Source organism: Anomaloglossus baeobatrachus, unplaced genomic scaffold (genome assembly GCF_048569485.1).
Source record: "Anomaloglossus baeobatrachus isolate aAnoBae1 unplaced genomic scaffold, aAnoBae1.hap1 Scaffold_2954, whole genome shotgun sequence".
In the NCBI taxonomy this organism is placed as follows: domain Eukaryota; kingdom Metazoa; phylum Chordata; class Amphibia; order Anura; family Aromobatidae; genus Anomaloglossus; species Anomaloglossus baeobatrachus.
Window position 1 is genome coordinate 2,501 of NW_027442395.1, and position 15,000 is coordinate 17,500.

A 15,000-nucleotide genomic window follows, 5' to 3' on the forward strand; every position below is an offset into this window, starting at 1 on the left:
TTTCAGGAAAGTGGACCGGACCCCCAAAGATACTAAGTGGCTACTTGCCCTCCCCGGGTCCAGCGTCTGATGAACTCGATATAATAAAGCGATTTTTAATTTTCAGGAAAATTGATAGGACCCCCAAAACACACTAAGCGATAATTGCCCTCCCCTGGTCCAGTGTCTGATGAACCCGGTGTATTAAAGCGATTTTCCATTTTGCCCTCCCCGGGTCCAGCGTCTGATGGACCTAGTCTATTAAAGGCGATTTTCCATTTTGAGGAAAGTGGAGCGGAACCCCAAACTACTAAGTGGGTACTTGCCCTCCCCAGGTTCAGCGTCTGATAAACCCAGTGTATTCAAGCGATTTTCCATTTTGCCCTCCCCGGGTCCAGCGTCTGATGAACCCAGTATATAAAAGCGATTTTCCATTTTCAGGAAAGTGGACCGGACCCCCCACACACACACACACACACACACACACACACACTAAGTAGGTACTTACCCTCCCCAGGTCTAGGGTCGATTCACCAGTCCTCTTTGGATCTCAGTGTTGTTTGTTTTTTTTGCATATTGCTCTTCACCGCTGCAGCTAATGACTGAGCTCAGCAGACTGGTGGAGCTGCAGCCTAGTTGTGCCCTGTAGACGTGATGTTACTGCTGCAGCCAAAATGACGTCACCTGAGCAGTGCCAACGATGGACCCAATAGGGAGAGTACCTGCTCTGATATTTTAGTGCAATTGGAGTCTACTTTCCTTAAAGTGGAGAACCCCTTTAAGGAAAGGGACACTGAGCTGCTGTCAATCAGTGAAAAAAAATTACAAAATCCATCCCGACAGTTTTTTTTTATTTAAAGTAAGTATACCAGCCCCACCAGGTCTAAAAGGCTATTTAATAACATATGCAGTGTATATTGGGAATTCTGGTGACAGATCTGCTCTAAGACTGAAAATCTGTGTTGGAGAATGTCCGAGTTGAGATAATTGGACAATCTCTACATTAAATGGACCCTTTCCACACTTTTTTTTGGCATGAACTTCCCCTCTTGGATCTAACACGGAATCTGTCAGCAGGTTTTTGCTCCCCCATCTCAGAGCAGCATAATGTACAGAGACCCTGATTCCAGCAATGTGTCACTTACTGAGCAGCCTGCTGTCAGTTTGATAAAAATCACTGTTTTGTCAGTTATTTGAATGTGGAGCTCTATAACCCCGCCCACACCACTGATTGGCAGCTTTCTCTGTACACTATATGGGTAGAAAGCAGCCAATTAGTGGTGTAGGTGGGGTTATACAGAGCTCTCGAATATGCTGGACTACCTGACAGCACGCCAAGTAGTCCTGTAACGATAATCTCCTGCTGATCAAAGAGTGATTTTTATCAAAACTACACTGAGCAGCCCAGTAAGTGACACATCACTGGAATCAGGATCTCTGCCCCTACGTTATGCGGCTATCAGATTAGGTGGCAAAAACCTGCTGACAAATTCCCTTTAAATATGGTTATCCAGATGTCAATTTTGCTTTAAAAGAATGTACAGCCATCTGAAAATATTGCTAGAAGGAGACAGGTTCTTCCAATTTTGAGAATGAAGGAATAAAGGTCCCTTCTGCTTTTTTGATTGCATTCTCTGTACTAAAAGTAGATGGTTTGGAAAGATTCCTGTACAAGCAGCAGCCTCTATCTAGGATAGGGCCCCCCGAGGACTATGTGGGTACACACTGTCCCCCCAAATTATCAGAAGGTGATGTGACATCCACAGCAGTCCGCCATCGCATTCTACTCTCCAAGGTCCTAAACTGGTGGTTAACAACTGGCACCGCTCAATGTAAAAGGTGATGCGCTGTCCTACCAGTCATCCGAACGGATATTAGTCACTGGATTCTATGTGAGGATGGCGTCACCCTTCTTCTATGCCCGGGGGGGACTTACAATTTTAGCTTGGAACATCGGTCTGACTAGTCTGATGGCATGAAGGTCTTGTAAGGGGCACGTTATCAAGGGAGACAGAATCCTGGAGATCCTGAGATTTCACATCCAAACAATGTTTTTCTTAAAAAATAAATAAAACAAACAGGATTTTAATAGTCCAGGGAATGCACTGATCTAATGTCAAAGTATTGTGCAAATACTGCACTTAAGGTGTACTGAACCCCAACATCCGATATTTCTACATCCCAGGCAATAAGCCACCATTAGAAATGTTTGGCAACTGCTTATTCGCCTCTTGCCATTGGAAACACTCGGCCGAACGTGAATGCAACGAAGGTGCTGGGGGCCATTTTACAAGATTGCGTAATGTTGCAAATTTTAACACCGGCCACTACGTCTCATAGTGGACTCGTACGTTGTGTCCTGTACAGATCACATTTCAGCAGACTCATCATCACAGACAGGATAACTTGACTGATAATACCTCTATATACAGTAGATAAAACAGGATACACAATAGATGTCACAGCTCACCTCCTCCTAATCATGTACAATGACTCATAACACCTCTATATACAATAGATAAAACAGGATACACCATTCCCAATAGATGTCACAGCCCACCTTCTCCTGTACAACGACTGATAACACCTCTATATGCAGTAGATAAAACAGAATACACAATAGATGTCACAGCTCACCTTCTCTTCCTCCTGTACAATGACTGATAACACCTCTATATATAGGAGATAATAGGATCCACCATTCCCAGTAGGTAATTGCACAGCTCCCCTCCTCCCCTCCTGTACAATGACTGATAATACCTCTACAAGCCTACAACCTGCCGTAACCCTCAGTCTGATACAGCACTGCACGACCAGCTCTACCCTCACCTACTGTATCCTCACCTATCCCTTGTAGACTGTGAGCCCTCGTGGGCAGGGACCTCTATCCTCCTGTACCTGTCTGTGCCTTGTATGGTTTATGATTATTGTAACTGTCCCTATTTTGTATACCCATTTCACATGTAAAGCGCCATGGAATTGATGGCGCTATAATAAATAATAATAATATATAGGAGATCATAGGAACAATCATTCCCAGTAGGTGATATCACAGCTCACCTCCTCCCCCTCTTGCACAATGACTGATAACACTTCTATATACAGGAGATAACAGGATCCACTATTTACAATAGATGTCACAGCTCACCTTCTCTTCCTCCTGTACAATGACTGAGAACACCTCTATATACAGGAGACCACAAAGGACCCACCACTCAATAAGTGACATCACAGCTCACCTCCTCTCCCTGTACAATGCCTGATAACACCTCTATATACAGTAGATAACAAGGATCCACCATTCCCAATAGGATATCACAGCTCACCTCCTCCCCCACCTGAACAATAACTTATAACACCTCTATATATAGTATATCACACAGTATCCATCATTTACCATAGTTAGTCACAGCTTTCCTCCTCCTGTATAGTGACTGATAACTATTGGAAATGGTGGATCCTGTGTTCTGTTCTGTGTACAAAGTTAAGGTCACAGCTCACCTTTTCCCCCTCCTGTACAATGACTGATAACACCTCTATATACAGGAGATAACAGCATGCACCATTCCCAATAGGATATATATCACAGCTCACCCCACCTGGACAATGACTGATAACACCTCTATATACTGTATATATCACACAGTATCCATCATTTACAATAGTCGGTCACAGCTCACCTCCTCCTGTATAATAATGGATAACACCTTTATATATAGAAGAGAACACAGGATCCACCATTTACAATAGTTAAGGTTACAGCTCACCTCCTCCTCCTGCACAATGACTGATAACACCTCTATATAGAGAAGATAACACAAGAGCCACCACTTAGAGCAGATGTCACAGCTCACCTCCTCCCCCTCCCTACACAATGGCCTTTGTCCATATTTGAGCATGCTCATATAACACTTCTGGGACAGTCTATTGCTGCTAATGTCCATGTGAATAACAGTAAATAGGAGTGTAATATTAGGCCTTGTCAGCGAGACCAATCGCCTCCGATCCAAGCCTTTCCGTGGCTAATCTCTCAGGGCTGGGTTTCTACACATCACATTCAATTAGCGCGGTGCTCACGTGGAATACAGCGGTGGTTCTCAGCCGTCCGGGCACCACATACAGAGGCATTCCCTGACAGATGTGTACAAATGCTGCTGCTTTGATATGGCAGAGACATTAATCAGCAATGGTAACCCGTCTACACCAGTTATAATAGGAGATCTGTACACAGCAACTGGCCCATTACCGTGCCGTGTGTGGTCCCATCCCCGATAGGTGATTAATACTGGGCGCGGTGCTGAAGGAGGTCACGAAGGCCTAAGTGCGGGGCGAAGAAAGAAATATAAACAGTTTCCTAATTAATCAACTTCCATACGATCACTTGGATTTTGGCATCACTTCACGCTTCAACTTCAGCCGGGTCCATGGCGCATGTTTGGCTACACCATACTGCTCATATATACAACCTCAGGCTAAAACTGCACCCATAGGGTCCCATCAGGCCCCGCTTCACCCCTGTACAGAAATACTGCACCCATAGGGTCCCATCAGGCCCCGCTGCACCCCTGTACAGAAATACTGCACCCATAGGGTCCCATCAGGCCCCGCTGCACCCCTGTACAGAAATACTGCACCCATAGGGTCCCATCAGGCCCCGCTGCACCCCTGTACAGAAATATACACTCATAGGGTCCCATCAGGCCCCGCTGCACCCCTGTACAAAAATACTGCACCCATAGGGTCCCATCAGGCCCCGCTGCACCCCTGTACAAAAATACTGCACCCATAGGGTCCCATCAGGCCCCGCTGTACCCCTGTACAAAAATACTGCACCCATAGGGTCCCATCAGGCCCCGCTGCACCCCTGTACAGAAATACTGTACCCATAGGGTCCCATCAGGCCCCGCTGCACCCCTCTACAGAAATACAGTCATATGAAACAGTATGGGCACCCCTATTAATGTTAACCTTTTTTCTTTATAACAATTTGGGTTTTTGCTATTTCAGTTTCATATATCTAATAACTGATGGACTGAGTAATATTTCTGGATTGAAATGAGGTTTATTGTACTAACAGAAAATGTGCAATCTGCATTTAAACAAAATTTGATCTGTGCAAAAGTATGGGCACCCTTATCAATTTCTTGATTTGAACCCTCCTAACTACTTTTTACTGACTTACTAAACCACTAAATTGGTTTTGTAACCTCATTGAGCTTTGAACTTCATAGGCAGGTGTATCCAATCATGAGAAAAGGTATTTAAGGTGGCCACTTGCAAGTTGTTGTTCTATTTGAATCTCCTATGAAGAGTGGCATCATGGGCTCCTCAAAACAACTCTCAAATGATCTGAAAACAAAGATTATTCAACATAGTTGTTCAGGGGAAGGTACAAAAAGTTGTCTCAGAGATTTAAACTGTCAGTTTCCACTGTGAGGAACATAGTAAGGAAATGGAAGAACACAGGTACAGTTCTTGTTAAGCCCAGAAGTGGCAGGCCAAGAGAAATATCAGAAAGGCAGAGAAGAAGAATGGTGAGAACAGTCAAGGACAAGCCACAGACCACCTCCAAAGACCTGCAGCATCATCTTGCTGCAGATGGTGTCAATGTGCATCGGTCAACAATACAGCGCACGTTGCACAAGGAGAAGCTGTATGGGAGAGTGATGCGAAAGAAGCTGTTTCTGCAAGCACGCCACAGTCGCCTGAGCTATGCAAAAGCACATTTGGACAAGCCAGTTACATTTTGGAAGAAGGTCCTGTGGACTGATGAAACAAAGATTGAGTTGTTTGGTCATACAAAAAGGCGTTATGCATGGAGGCAAAAAAACACGGCATTCCAAGAAAAGCACTTGCTACCCACAGTAAAATTTGGTGGAGGTTCCATCATGCTTTGGGGCTGTGTGGCCAATGCCGGCACCGGGAATCTTGTTAAAGTTGAGGGTCGCATGGATTCAAATCAGTATCAGCAGATTCTTGACAATAATGTGCAAGAATCAGTGACGAAGTTGAAGTTACGCAGGGGATGGATATTTCAGCAAGACAATGATCCAAAACACCGCTCCAAATCTACTCAGGCATTCATGCAGAGGAACAATTACAATGTTCTGGAATGGCCATCCCAGTCCCCAGACCTGAATACCATTGAACATCTGTGGGATGATGTGAAGCGGCTGTCCATGCTCGGCGACCATCAAACTTAACTGACCTGGAATTGTTTTGTAAACAGGAATGGTCTAATATACCTTCATCCAGAATCCAGGAACTCATTAAAAGCTACAGGAAGTGACTAGAGGCTGTTATTTTTGCAAAAGGAGGATCTAGAAAATATTAATGTCACTTTTATGTTGAGGTGCCCATACTTTTGCACCGGTCAAATTTTGTTTAAATGCGGATTGCACATTTCTGTTAGTACAATAAACCTCATTTCAATCCAGAAATATTACTCAGTCCATCAGTTATTAGATATATGAAACTGAAATAGCAAAAACCCAAATTGTTATAAAGAAAAAAGGTTAACATTAATAGGGGTGCCCAAACTTTTTCATATGACTGTACTGCACCCATAGGGTCCCATCAAGCCCCGCTGCACCCCTGTACAGACATGCTGCACCCATAGGGTTCCATCAGGCCCTGCTGCACCCCTGTACAGAAATATACACCCATAGGGTCCCATCAGGCCCCGCTGCACCCCTGTACAGAAATATGCACCCATAGGGTCCCATCAGGCCCCGCTGCACCCCTGTACAGAAATATACACCCATAGGGTCCCATCAGGCCCCGCTGCACCCCTGTACAGAAATATGCACCCATAGGGTCCCATCAGACCCCGCTGCACCCCTGTACAAAAATACTGCACCCATAGGGTTTCATCAGGACCCGCTGCACCCCTATACAGAAATACTGCACCCATATGGTGCATGGATATCAATAGTATGGGCACACTCCCGAATTATGGTGCTAGGCTCCAGCACAAGCTGTATTCAGCACAAAAGGTTGTCAAAAGCCATTAATATTGGTAGGATGGATGACCATCTAATATGTATGCCTCCTGACACTCAAAGATAATGATGTTATAAGACTCCCTGTGGACCACCGCATAACAGTCCAGATGGCACATGAGAAATATGGCACTTAGCTGCAATGCTCGATGCAACCAATGGATAAAAGTGGCGCTGTTTCTAGAAGAAAGTGGTCACATGTTTCTATTTCCATGCAGCACTTCAAAACAAGATTAAATTTATTAAAAGGAAACCTGTCAGCAGGTTTTTGCTATGTAATCTGAGAGCAGCATGATCTAGAGGGCTCAGACCCAGATTCCAGCAATGTGTCACTTATTGGTCTGCTTGGCGCAGTTCTGATACAATCCTTGTTTTTTCTGCTGTAGATGTAGAAGTGCTGTTTAGAACTCCGCCGACAACACTGATTGGCTGCTTCCTTTTTACACTGTAAGTAAGCTGGCAATGAGTGGTCAGGGCGGGGTTACAGAGATGAGCTACACTGCATGGCACATGACACTTAGTCCAGCTGAAATAACACTAATTGTATTGAATCTACAGCACGCAGCCTAGTAAGTGATATATCACTGGAATCAGGCTCTCAGCACCTACATTATGTTACTAGCAGATTAAAAAAGTACTAACAGATTTTTAATAAAAATACTGCAATAATTATGTTTATCATTTGTAGAGAAGCTAGAAAAAAAATTGGTCATGGGGAGGTGAATGCCATAAAATAGTAAGACCCATTACCCAATAGAAATTCCACATCATTCTAGCACTGGCACTGCGGTGATTCCTGCCAGTCATTGAGCAGCGATGGTGTGAGTGACTTTTCAATGACCGCTGCAGCCCCTCGGCGACAGAGGCCGCCGCGGCCCCTCACTGACCTCCCTCTCCACTGTGGCCCATTACTGACCGACCATCGCGGCCCATTACTGACCGACCATCGCGGCCCATTACTGACCGACCATCGCGGCTCATTACTGACCCCACTGCCTTGACTTCGTGTTAAATCATGGAGATTTATCTGACAAGTAATCCCTAATCCCCCCTTTTCCCACCCAATTTCTTCTAATTTCTGAAAACCCCTTTAAGCAATACCTTTAACTAAATGGTTAGAAAACCTACAAACTAATATGGCTTCTTCAGGAGCACGGCTCAGACTCCAGAGCTTTGTCAGGAGCATCTATCCTTATTGCGGAGCTGCATGCAGTGAGTATGACGCTCCGGACCAGTCAGCTCTTCCAGGTTACGTAGTCGGGGGATGTTTATAGCAGGCGCCATCAACTTTATATTATCCCTTTAACTGCTGAACTAGGCAAAATATATTCAGCGCAAGGAGTTAAACACTTCCTGAGAAAACGGCACAGTCACTGATCCGATAGCCAAGCTCCATATATAATTTATAGCACAAGAATGCCCACATTTTCCCATCTCATCACGCGCAGGCACGACGCCAGCCTCGTCCTGTTGGGGGCTTGTTTCCAGCGCTGCTCAGCTGTGTTGTACAAGACAAACATCCAGAAGCTTTATAAAAGGGAAACAATAGGAGTAATGCCGACTTCAGACATAAACAGACTCTGCGCTGCCCATTACTGCGCAGTCCCCCTGCAACCTTTACACCGGAGGCATTAAGGTATTGATCCGTATTGACTGCTTCTAGTATGTGTGACAGCTTGTCTTCATGATGTGACTTAACTGAGCGGTAACAATTGCCCAAAAGACTGCTAATTTATGTGTTCAATACAAGATAGGGTCTCGGCGAGGCAGATATGCAATATCATTTGAATCCTCGGCTGCCAAATCGAACAGGTTCCGCTATTAATTGTGCTTACCGCAGCTCGGAGGAAAGCGCGGTCAAAAGGTAGGATTACCGCGTGCCAGCGCTCCTCCAAAAGAGAAAAAGACCCCCTTCATTTTTACCTGCCGAACTACAAAGTGCCCCAACGCAAAATAACACTCCTTAAAGAGGAGCCCCAAGATCGCGCCGCTCTTGTCCACTGTTGTATTTAAGCCCCTGACCGGTTACTTAAAGGGATAGTCCAGGATTAGAAAAATATGGCTGCTTTCTTTCAGAAACAGCACCACCCAAAACCATTGGTCGGGCACGGTATTACAGCTCTGCTCCATTCACTTCAAAGAGGCTGAATTGCAATACCAAACACAACCCCATGGTGGCGATGGTTCTGAAAGTGGTCTCAAAGAGAATTGTGTGTCTGTTCCTAGCTGCCCAGTGCAAAAGGAGTATACCAAAACTCCGCCAGGGATTAGGCCCATCTTTTGGAGTAAAAGGTTAGCCGTGGTTCTAAAACTCCTGTGACTTTGAATGAATAAAAGGGGTTAAGTATCTATTGCACTCCGGCTATTCGGGAACTATAGCTTCCAACAACCCCCAATAACCAATAGCTTAAAATTGTACTTGCACAACAGCGGGAATGCAGAAACCTCCTGATTCGTGCAACCATCTTTGAGTGATGTGTATAGATTCTCCAATGTATTAATGGGATCAGCTGCCTCCTGCTTGTAACAGCTGACCGAGAGAAACCTATCCCAAGCAGGAGGCAGAGAAGACAGGCAGAGGCTCTTCACATATAATACACAGAGTCTGGATCACTACTGCTCTTACAAGATATTATCCTGCCTCCAAACCTTAAGGCATCATCGGAAATATAGTTTGCATTAAAAGAACGTCTGAGGGGAAGAAGGACTAGACATGGCAGATGACCCAGACATACAGAAGAGCCTCAACAGTATTCTTGGTTAATAACCAGTGCTAAAAAGTTAAAAAAAAATAAAAATAAAAAAAATGCTGCCTTACGTTACTAAGGATGGTTAGACTAGCCTAAGCCACCAGCAAACCAGTCTTAGGCACTTTTTTCTACCCTAGTAAATCAAGGGCTCAAGTATTAAGACCTGTTAGTATCTTGACAACACTTGGGTCTGTATAGCATGAGATATATGCATACATGTATATATTATATATACATACAGACACACATTTAGTATAAAAAGGATACATACACACATTTACTAATAAAATATATATATATTACATACATACACTAAATATTATATATATATATATATATATATATATATATATATATATATATATGTGTATATATATTATATAGAGTTAAATATATATTTAAATTGATTAAAAATTATACATATACACACATTTGGTAAAAAAAAATTGTGTAATAAGTATATATTGATTATATATAGTCAAAAATATATATTCACTAAAATATATATAGTGAAAATAAAAAAATTATATACATACACATTTACAATTTATATATATATATATATATATATATATATATATATATATATATATATATATATATATATATATATATATATATATATATAAAAAAACAAAAGTGTATATATATATATAAATAATTTTTTTCTATATATACATACATTAATATATATATATATATATATATATATATATATATATATATATATATATAAATAATCACACATACATACAGCATATACAGTATATAATATATGTATATTTTTTATTTTTTTTTCTTTATGTGACGTAAACCAAGACTGTGTATAAAATACATGAGTGGTTAATATTAGAGTGAGACTGCGTGTGTGTATATATGTATTTTTAGTATTATTTATTCGGTACAGAAAATGCCTTGATGCTCCTTAACATTGGCTTGATGATATTTCTTCCTTCTTCACGAAGTTGTTGCACTCACTTCATTTACAACTCTGCCCCCGCTGTCATTAATAGGGCAGCGATTCTTCTAAGACACATGATATGTGCGGTATGCCATAGATTATATACATACCGCATAAATAGGTTGACAGACACACATATATACCCCGAAGTCAATAATATGTTGGTGATTAAGGTGGAAGTATTGATTTCGGCTTCAGTCAATGTGACCCATTGACACCGGAGGATAGGACGATTGTTCACAAAAACAGACAGATGAAGTGAAGTTTAATACAAGGTCACTCACCTCCATGTCTGGTTTATAGCGATCCTCAAAAACTGCCATTGCTGCCAAAGACCCGGAGCCTGGAAAATAAGAATTCATATCATTACTGGCTTTACTCTAAGAACCAGTTCATGTACAGGACCCAATACTACCATTTTCTGTATGTAGCATAGCATTTGGGGAACAAAGCAGGTTCCATGGAAATCAATGAGACATCAACATCATCAACGGAAATGTTGGGAGAGGAGCCCATCTACCCTTTGTCCTGGTAGCTGGACATTGGCGTCTGGGCCAAATCCTGACTGATGACCCATTCTTGACTGATTAGTCTAATCAGTGCTTGGAATATATCCCATTTTTTGTGTTTTTTTCTTGTCCTACACATCTTTTTGAGGAGTGACCTCAGGTTCTCAATGGGATTGAGATCTTGGACCTAAAATTTTATTATCACTTTTCCCTTGTGACAATTTTCTCCACCAAGCTGAAAGCAGCTCTTGGAGGAGGTTTAGATCCAATTCTTTGCTCCTGGCAATGATCTTAGACAAAATTAGAGGCATACAAAGAAATCCCTCGGCCCCATAGTGAGAGTCAATATGGCCCCTTCTTACATTCCCACCCTAAGGACAAAATATATCAAGGTTAATGCACACTCACATACGGCATACCTAACGTCTAAATACAGGGAGGAGGACATGTTTTGCAGCATGTACACAGAAATAGTGCCCCTGCTGAAGGCCCTTAGTGGTCTCGCCCACTAACACATCCTTAATATAGTCTCCAAGTATCCCACACACAGTACGATACCTCACAGTGATTCCTCCTTCATAACTTGCTTCCACAGCACCCCCCAAATGCACAGTATATGACGACCCCACAATAAGTGTCACCAGTATGATGGCCCCAGAGTTCCTCCGCAAAGAATGATGACCTCACAGCCCCCCTACACAGTATGATGGCCCCGCACCATAAAATCCCGCCACAATTACCCCTCGTTACAGTTTAATGACCAAACCACCAACATATGCACAGTATGAAGAGCCAACAAACTATGTATGATGACCACCGTTGACCCCTACACCATGAATGATGGCCACCACAGATCCCCACACCATGTATGACAAGCCATCACAGATCCCTCATACTATATATGATGGTCATCATCAACCCCAGACTATGTATGGTGGACACCGGAGACCCACAAACCATGTATGATGGCCACCACAAGTCCCCACACTATATATGATGGCCATCATCAACCCCAGACTATGTATGGTGGACACCGGAAACCCCCAAACCATGTATGATGGCCACCAGAGATCCCCACACCATGTATGATGGCCACCAGAGATCCCCACACCATGTATGATGGCCACCAGAGACCCCCACACCATGTATGACAAGCCATCACAGATCCCCCATACAATATATGATGGTCATCATCAACCCCAGACTATGTATGGTGGACACCGGAGACCCCCAAACCATGTATGATGGCCACCAGAGATCCCCACACCATGTATGATGGCCACCAGAGATCCCCACACCATGTATGATGGCCACCAGAGATCCCCACACCATGTATGATGGCCACCAGAGACCCCCACACCATGTATGATGGCCACCACAGACCTCCACACCATTGTATGATGGCCATCAGAGACCCCCCACACCATGTATGATGGCACTCACAGCCCCTCTGGACAATCATTCCTCCAGATTTCCCAAAAGAGTCTAAAGGTTATACCATATAATATAACTCTACCTCCTTCTTTTGCAGCCCAATCCCTGTTCTTCCTGCAAAGTTATTTTCTTTGATGAAGCCCCCTTGAGAATGTTTGGGACATGGGGAAGAGCGATTGTGCAGAAGCGTTGCTATGAGTTCTGCGTCTAAGACCACTCGAGTGGGAGCTCTACATCCATGGTGGGGGCTCACTTATAATTTTGCCTAAGAACATTGTCATGAATAAAGAATAGGATCCAAACCACCTCCAAGAGCAACTTCTCCCAGCGATCCAGAAATTGGTGATGAATAATTTCCAGCACAACGGACGCCATGTCACAAGGCCAAAGTACTAAGTGGCTCGGTGAACAAAACATAGAAACTCTGCGTTTATGGCCAGAAGATCTCAATCCCATTGTCACAGTCTATCCTCAAAAAGCAGGTGGACAAAGAAAAACTGAAAATGTGAAACTTACAAACATGATTTAGCCAAGAATGGACTGATATCAGCCAAGATTTGGCCCAGAAGCGGATATCCAGCATGGCGGGGTGCATTCATATGTCCATGACCTTATGAGACAACCCTTATACGCAAGCATGAATGGGGCGGAGGTGCGCATGCTCATCTTTCCACTCCATTCAGGCAGTGCACTGTAGGATTAATGGGGGTGTGAGGGAAATACACTCCTCCTATGCCTTTTGAACTCCAACTTCATAAGATGTGTTTTGAGCGCTTGGGAAGTCAATACAGCACACACTTAGTATGGTGTACTCAAAGAATTCTCCTTTATTAGTAACGTGATCAGTTTATATAGGATAAAGGAAAAAGGACAAGGTCCCTCTGAACTATGCATCAACAGGAACAATAGGGGCGTGAACAGAAATGTGAAGTATCCCCGCCCATTTGTGTTAGCGGAACCCTATGACATCATTAGTTATAAGACAAGATGGACATTATAAGAACAAAATGGATTCTGTTGTCTCACTAGGGTCACCAACCGCAACCTTAGAGAATCAGCAAGGCGTGGCAATCAGCGCGGCGCGGCGGCCATCGGCGCCGACCATCAGCACGCGCCGACCATCAGCAAGCGCCGACCATCAGCAAGCGCCGACCATCAGCACGCGCCCACCATCAGCACGCGCCCACCATCAGCACGCGCCCACCATCAGCACGCGCCCACCATCAGCACGCGCCCACCATCAGCACGCGCCCACCATCAGCACGCGCCCACCATCAGCACGCGCCCACCATCAGCACGCGCCCACCATCAGCACGCGCCCACCATCAGCACGCGCCCACCATCAGCACGCGCCCACCATCAGCACGCGCCCACCATCAGCACGCGCCCACCATCAGCACGCGCCCACCATCAGCACGCGCCCACCATCAGCACGCGCCCACCATCAGCACGCGCCCACCATCAGCACGCGCCCACCATCAGCACGCGCCCACCATCAGCACGCGCCCACCATCAGCACGCGCCCACCATCAGCACGCGCCCACCATCAGCACGCGCCCACCATACTTGGTATAAACCCTTTAATCCCGCCCCATAAAATAAACTCTTGCTTTTCATATTGCATTTCATGTCCACCCACTTTAAAGGGAAAGAGTAGCAATAACAGACACTGCCCATGGATAGAAGTGGCTTTTACTGGGAAGGAACCCAAAAAGGTGAATGTTTTTAAAAGGGGGGCTTTTCAATTATGCAAAAAATATGCACAATGTAACCATAAATTGGTATGTAACTGCACTGAAACTCCATTCATAGAGGTAGGGGGCCCCTGCAGGCGAAACGCAGAAAAAAACCCCCAACTGTGCTGCCCCGTCCCTTACCCGTACCAGTGTAGGGGGTAATATAATACCGAAATCTCTTATCTTTAACAAGGATCACATATCAAAAGCTATTGACGTAACCAAAGCTTTACGCCAAACACCTAACATATAGTGGGGGGCATAAAAGCAATTCAGCATTATCAAGAAAAGTGTTGCAGCCTGACTAATCCGTTTGCAAAAAAATAAATAAAAAATGAAATAAAATATAATACAAGCGTATCAGGAGTGTACAGGAATGCAGCGGCACCGGCGGAGGAAATAAAAGTTGTGTCTAATTTTTTATTCCAATTAAAAGATTCCTCTGGCATTTATTACTTTTTAACTTGTTTTGCATAGCTCGATCTATTTAGCTGGGTCACAGAGAGAGCTATATTTTCCATTTAGGATGATTTGTGTGCATCGCTTGACCACCTCAATGGTTTAACGCGAGGATAGAGGAGACGATTAAACTGTTTCAAATGAGGAGTCCTGCTGATTCCATCAAATCTG

The 15,000-nt window shown here is 44.0% G+C and overlaps 1 protein-coding gene across 1 annotated transcript in view; it reads right to left on the reverse strand.

The window, feature by feature from the left end:
* Positions 1–10,885: 10,885 nt before the first annotated feature.
* Positions 10,886–15,000, reverse strand: part of LOC142267560 (proteasome subunit beta type-7-like) — a 43,385-nt gene continuing 39,270 nt past the window's right edge. Inside the window, exon 6 of the mRNA XM_075332334.1 lies at positions 10,886–11,034. Coding sequence (XP_075188449.1) covers positions 10,886–11,034 — 149 coding nt within the window. The remainder of the gene's footprint in view (positions 11,035–15,000) is intronic.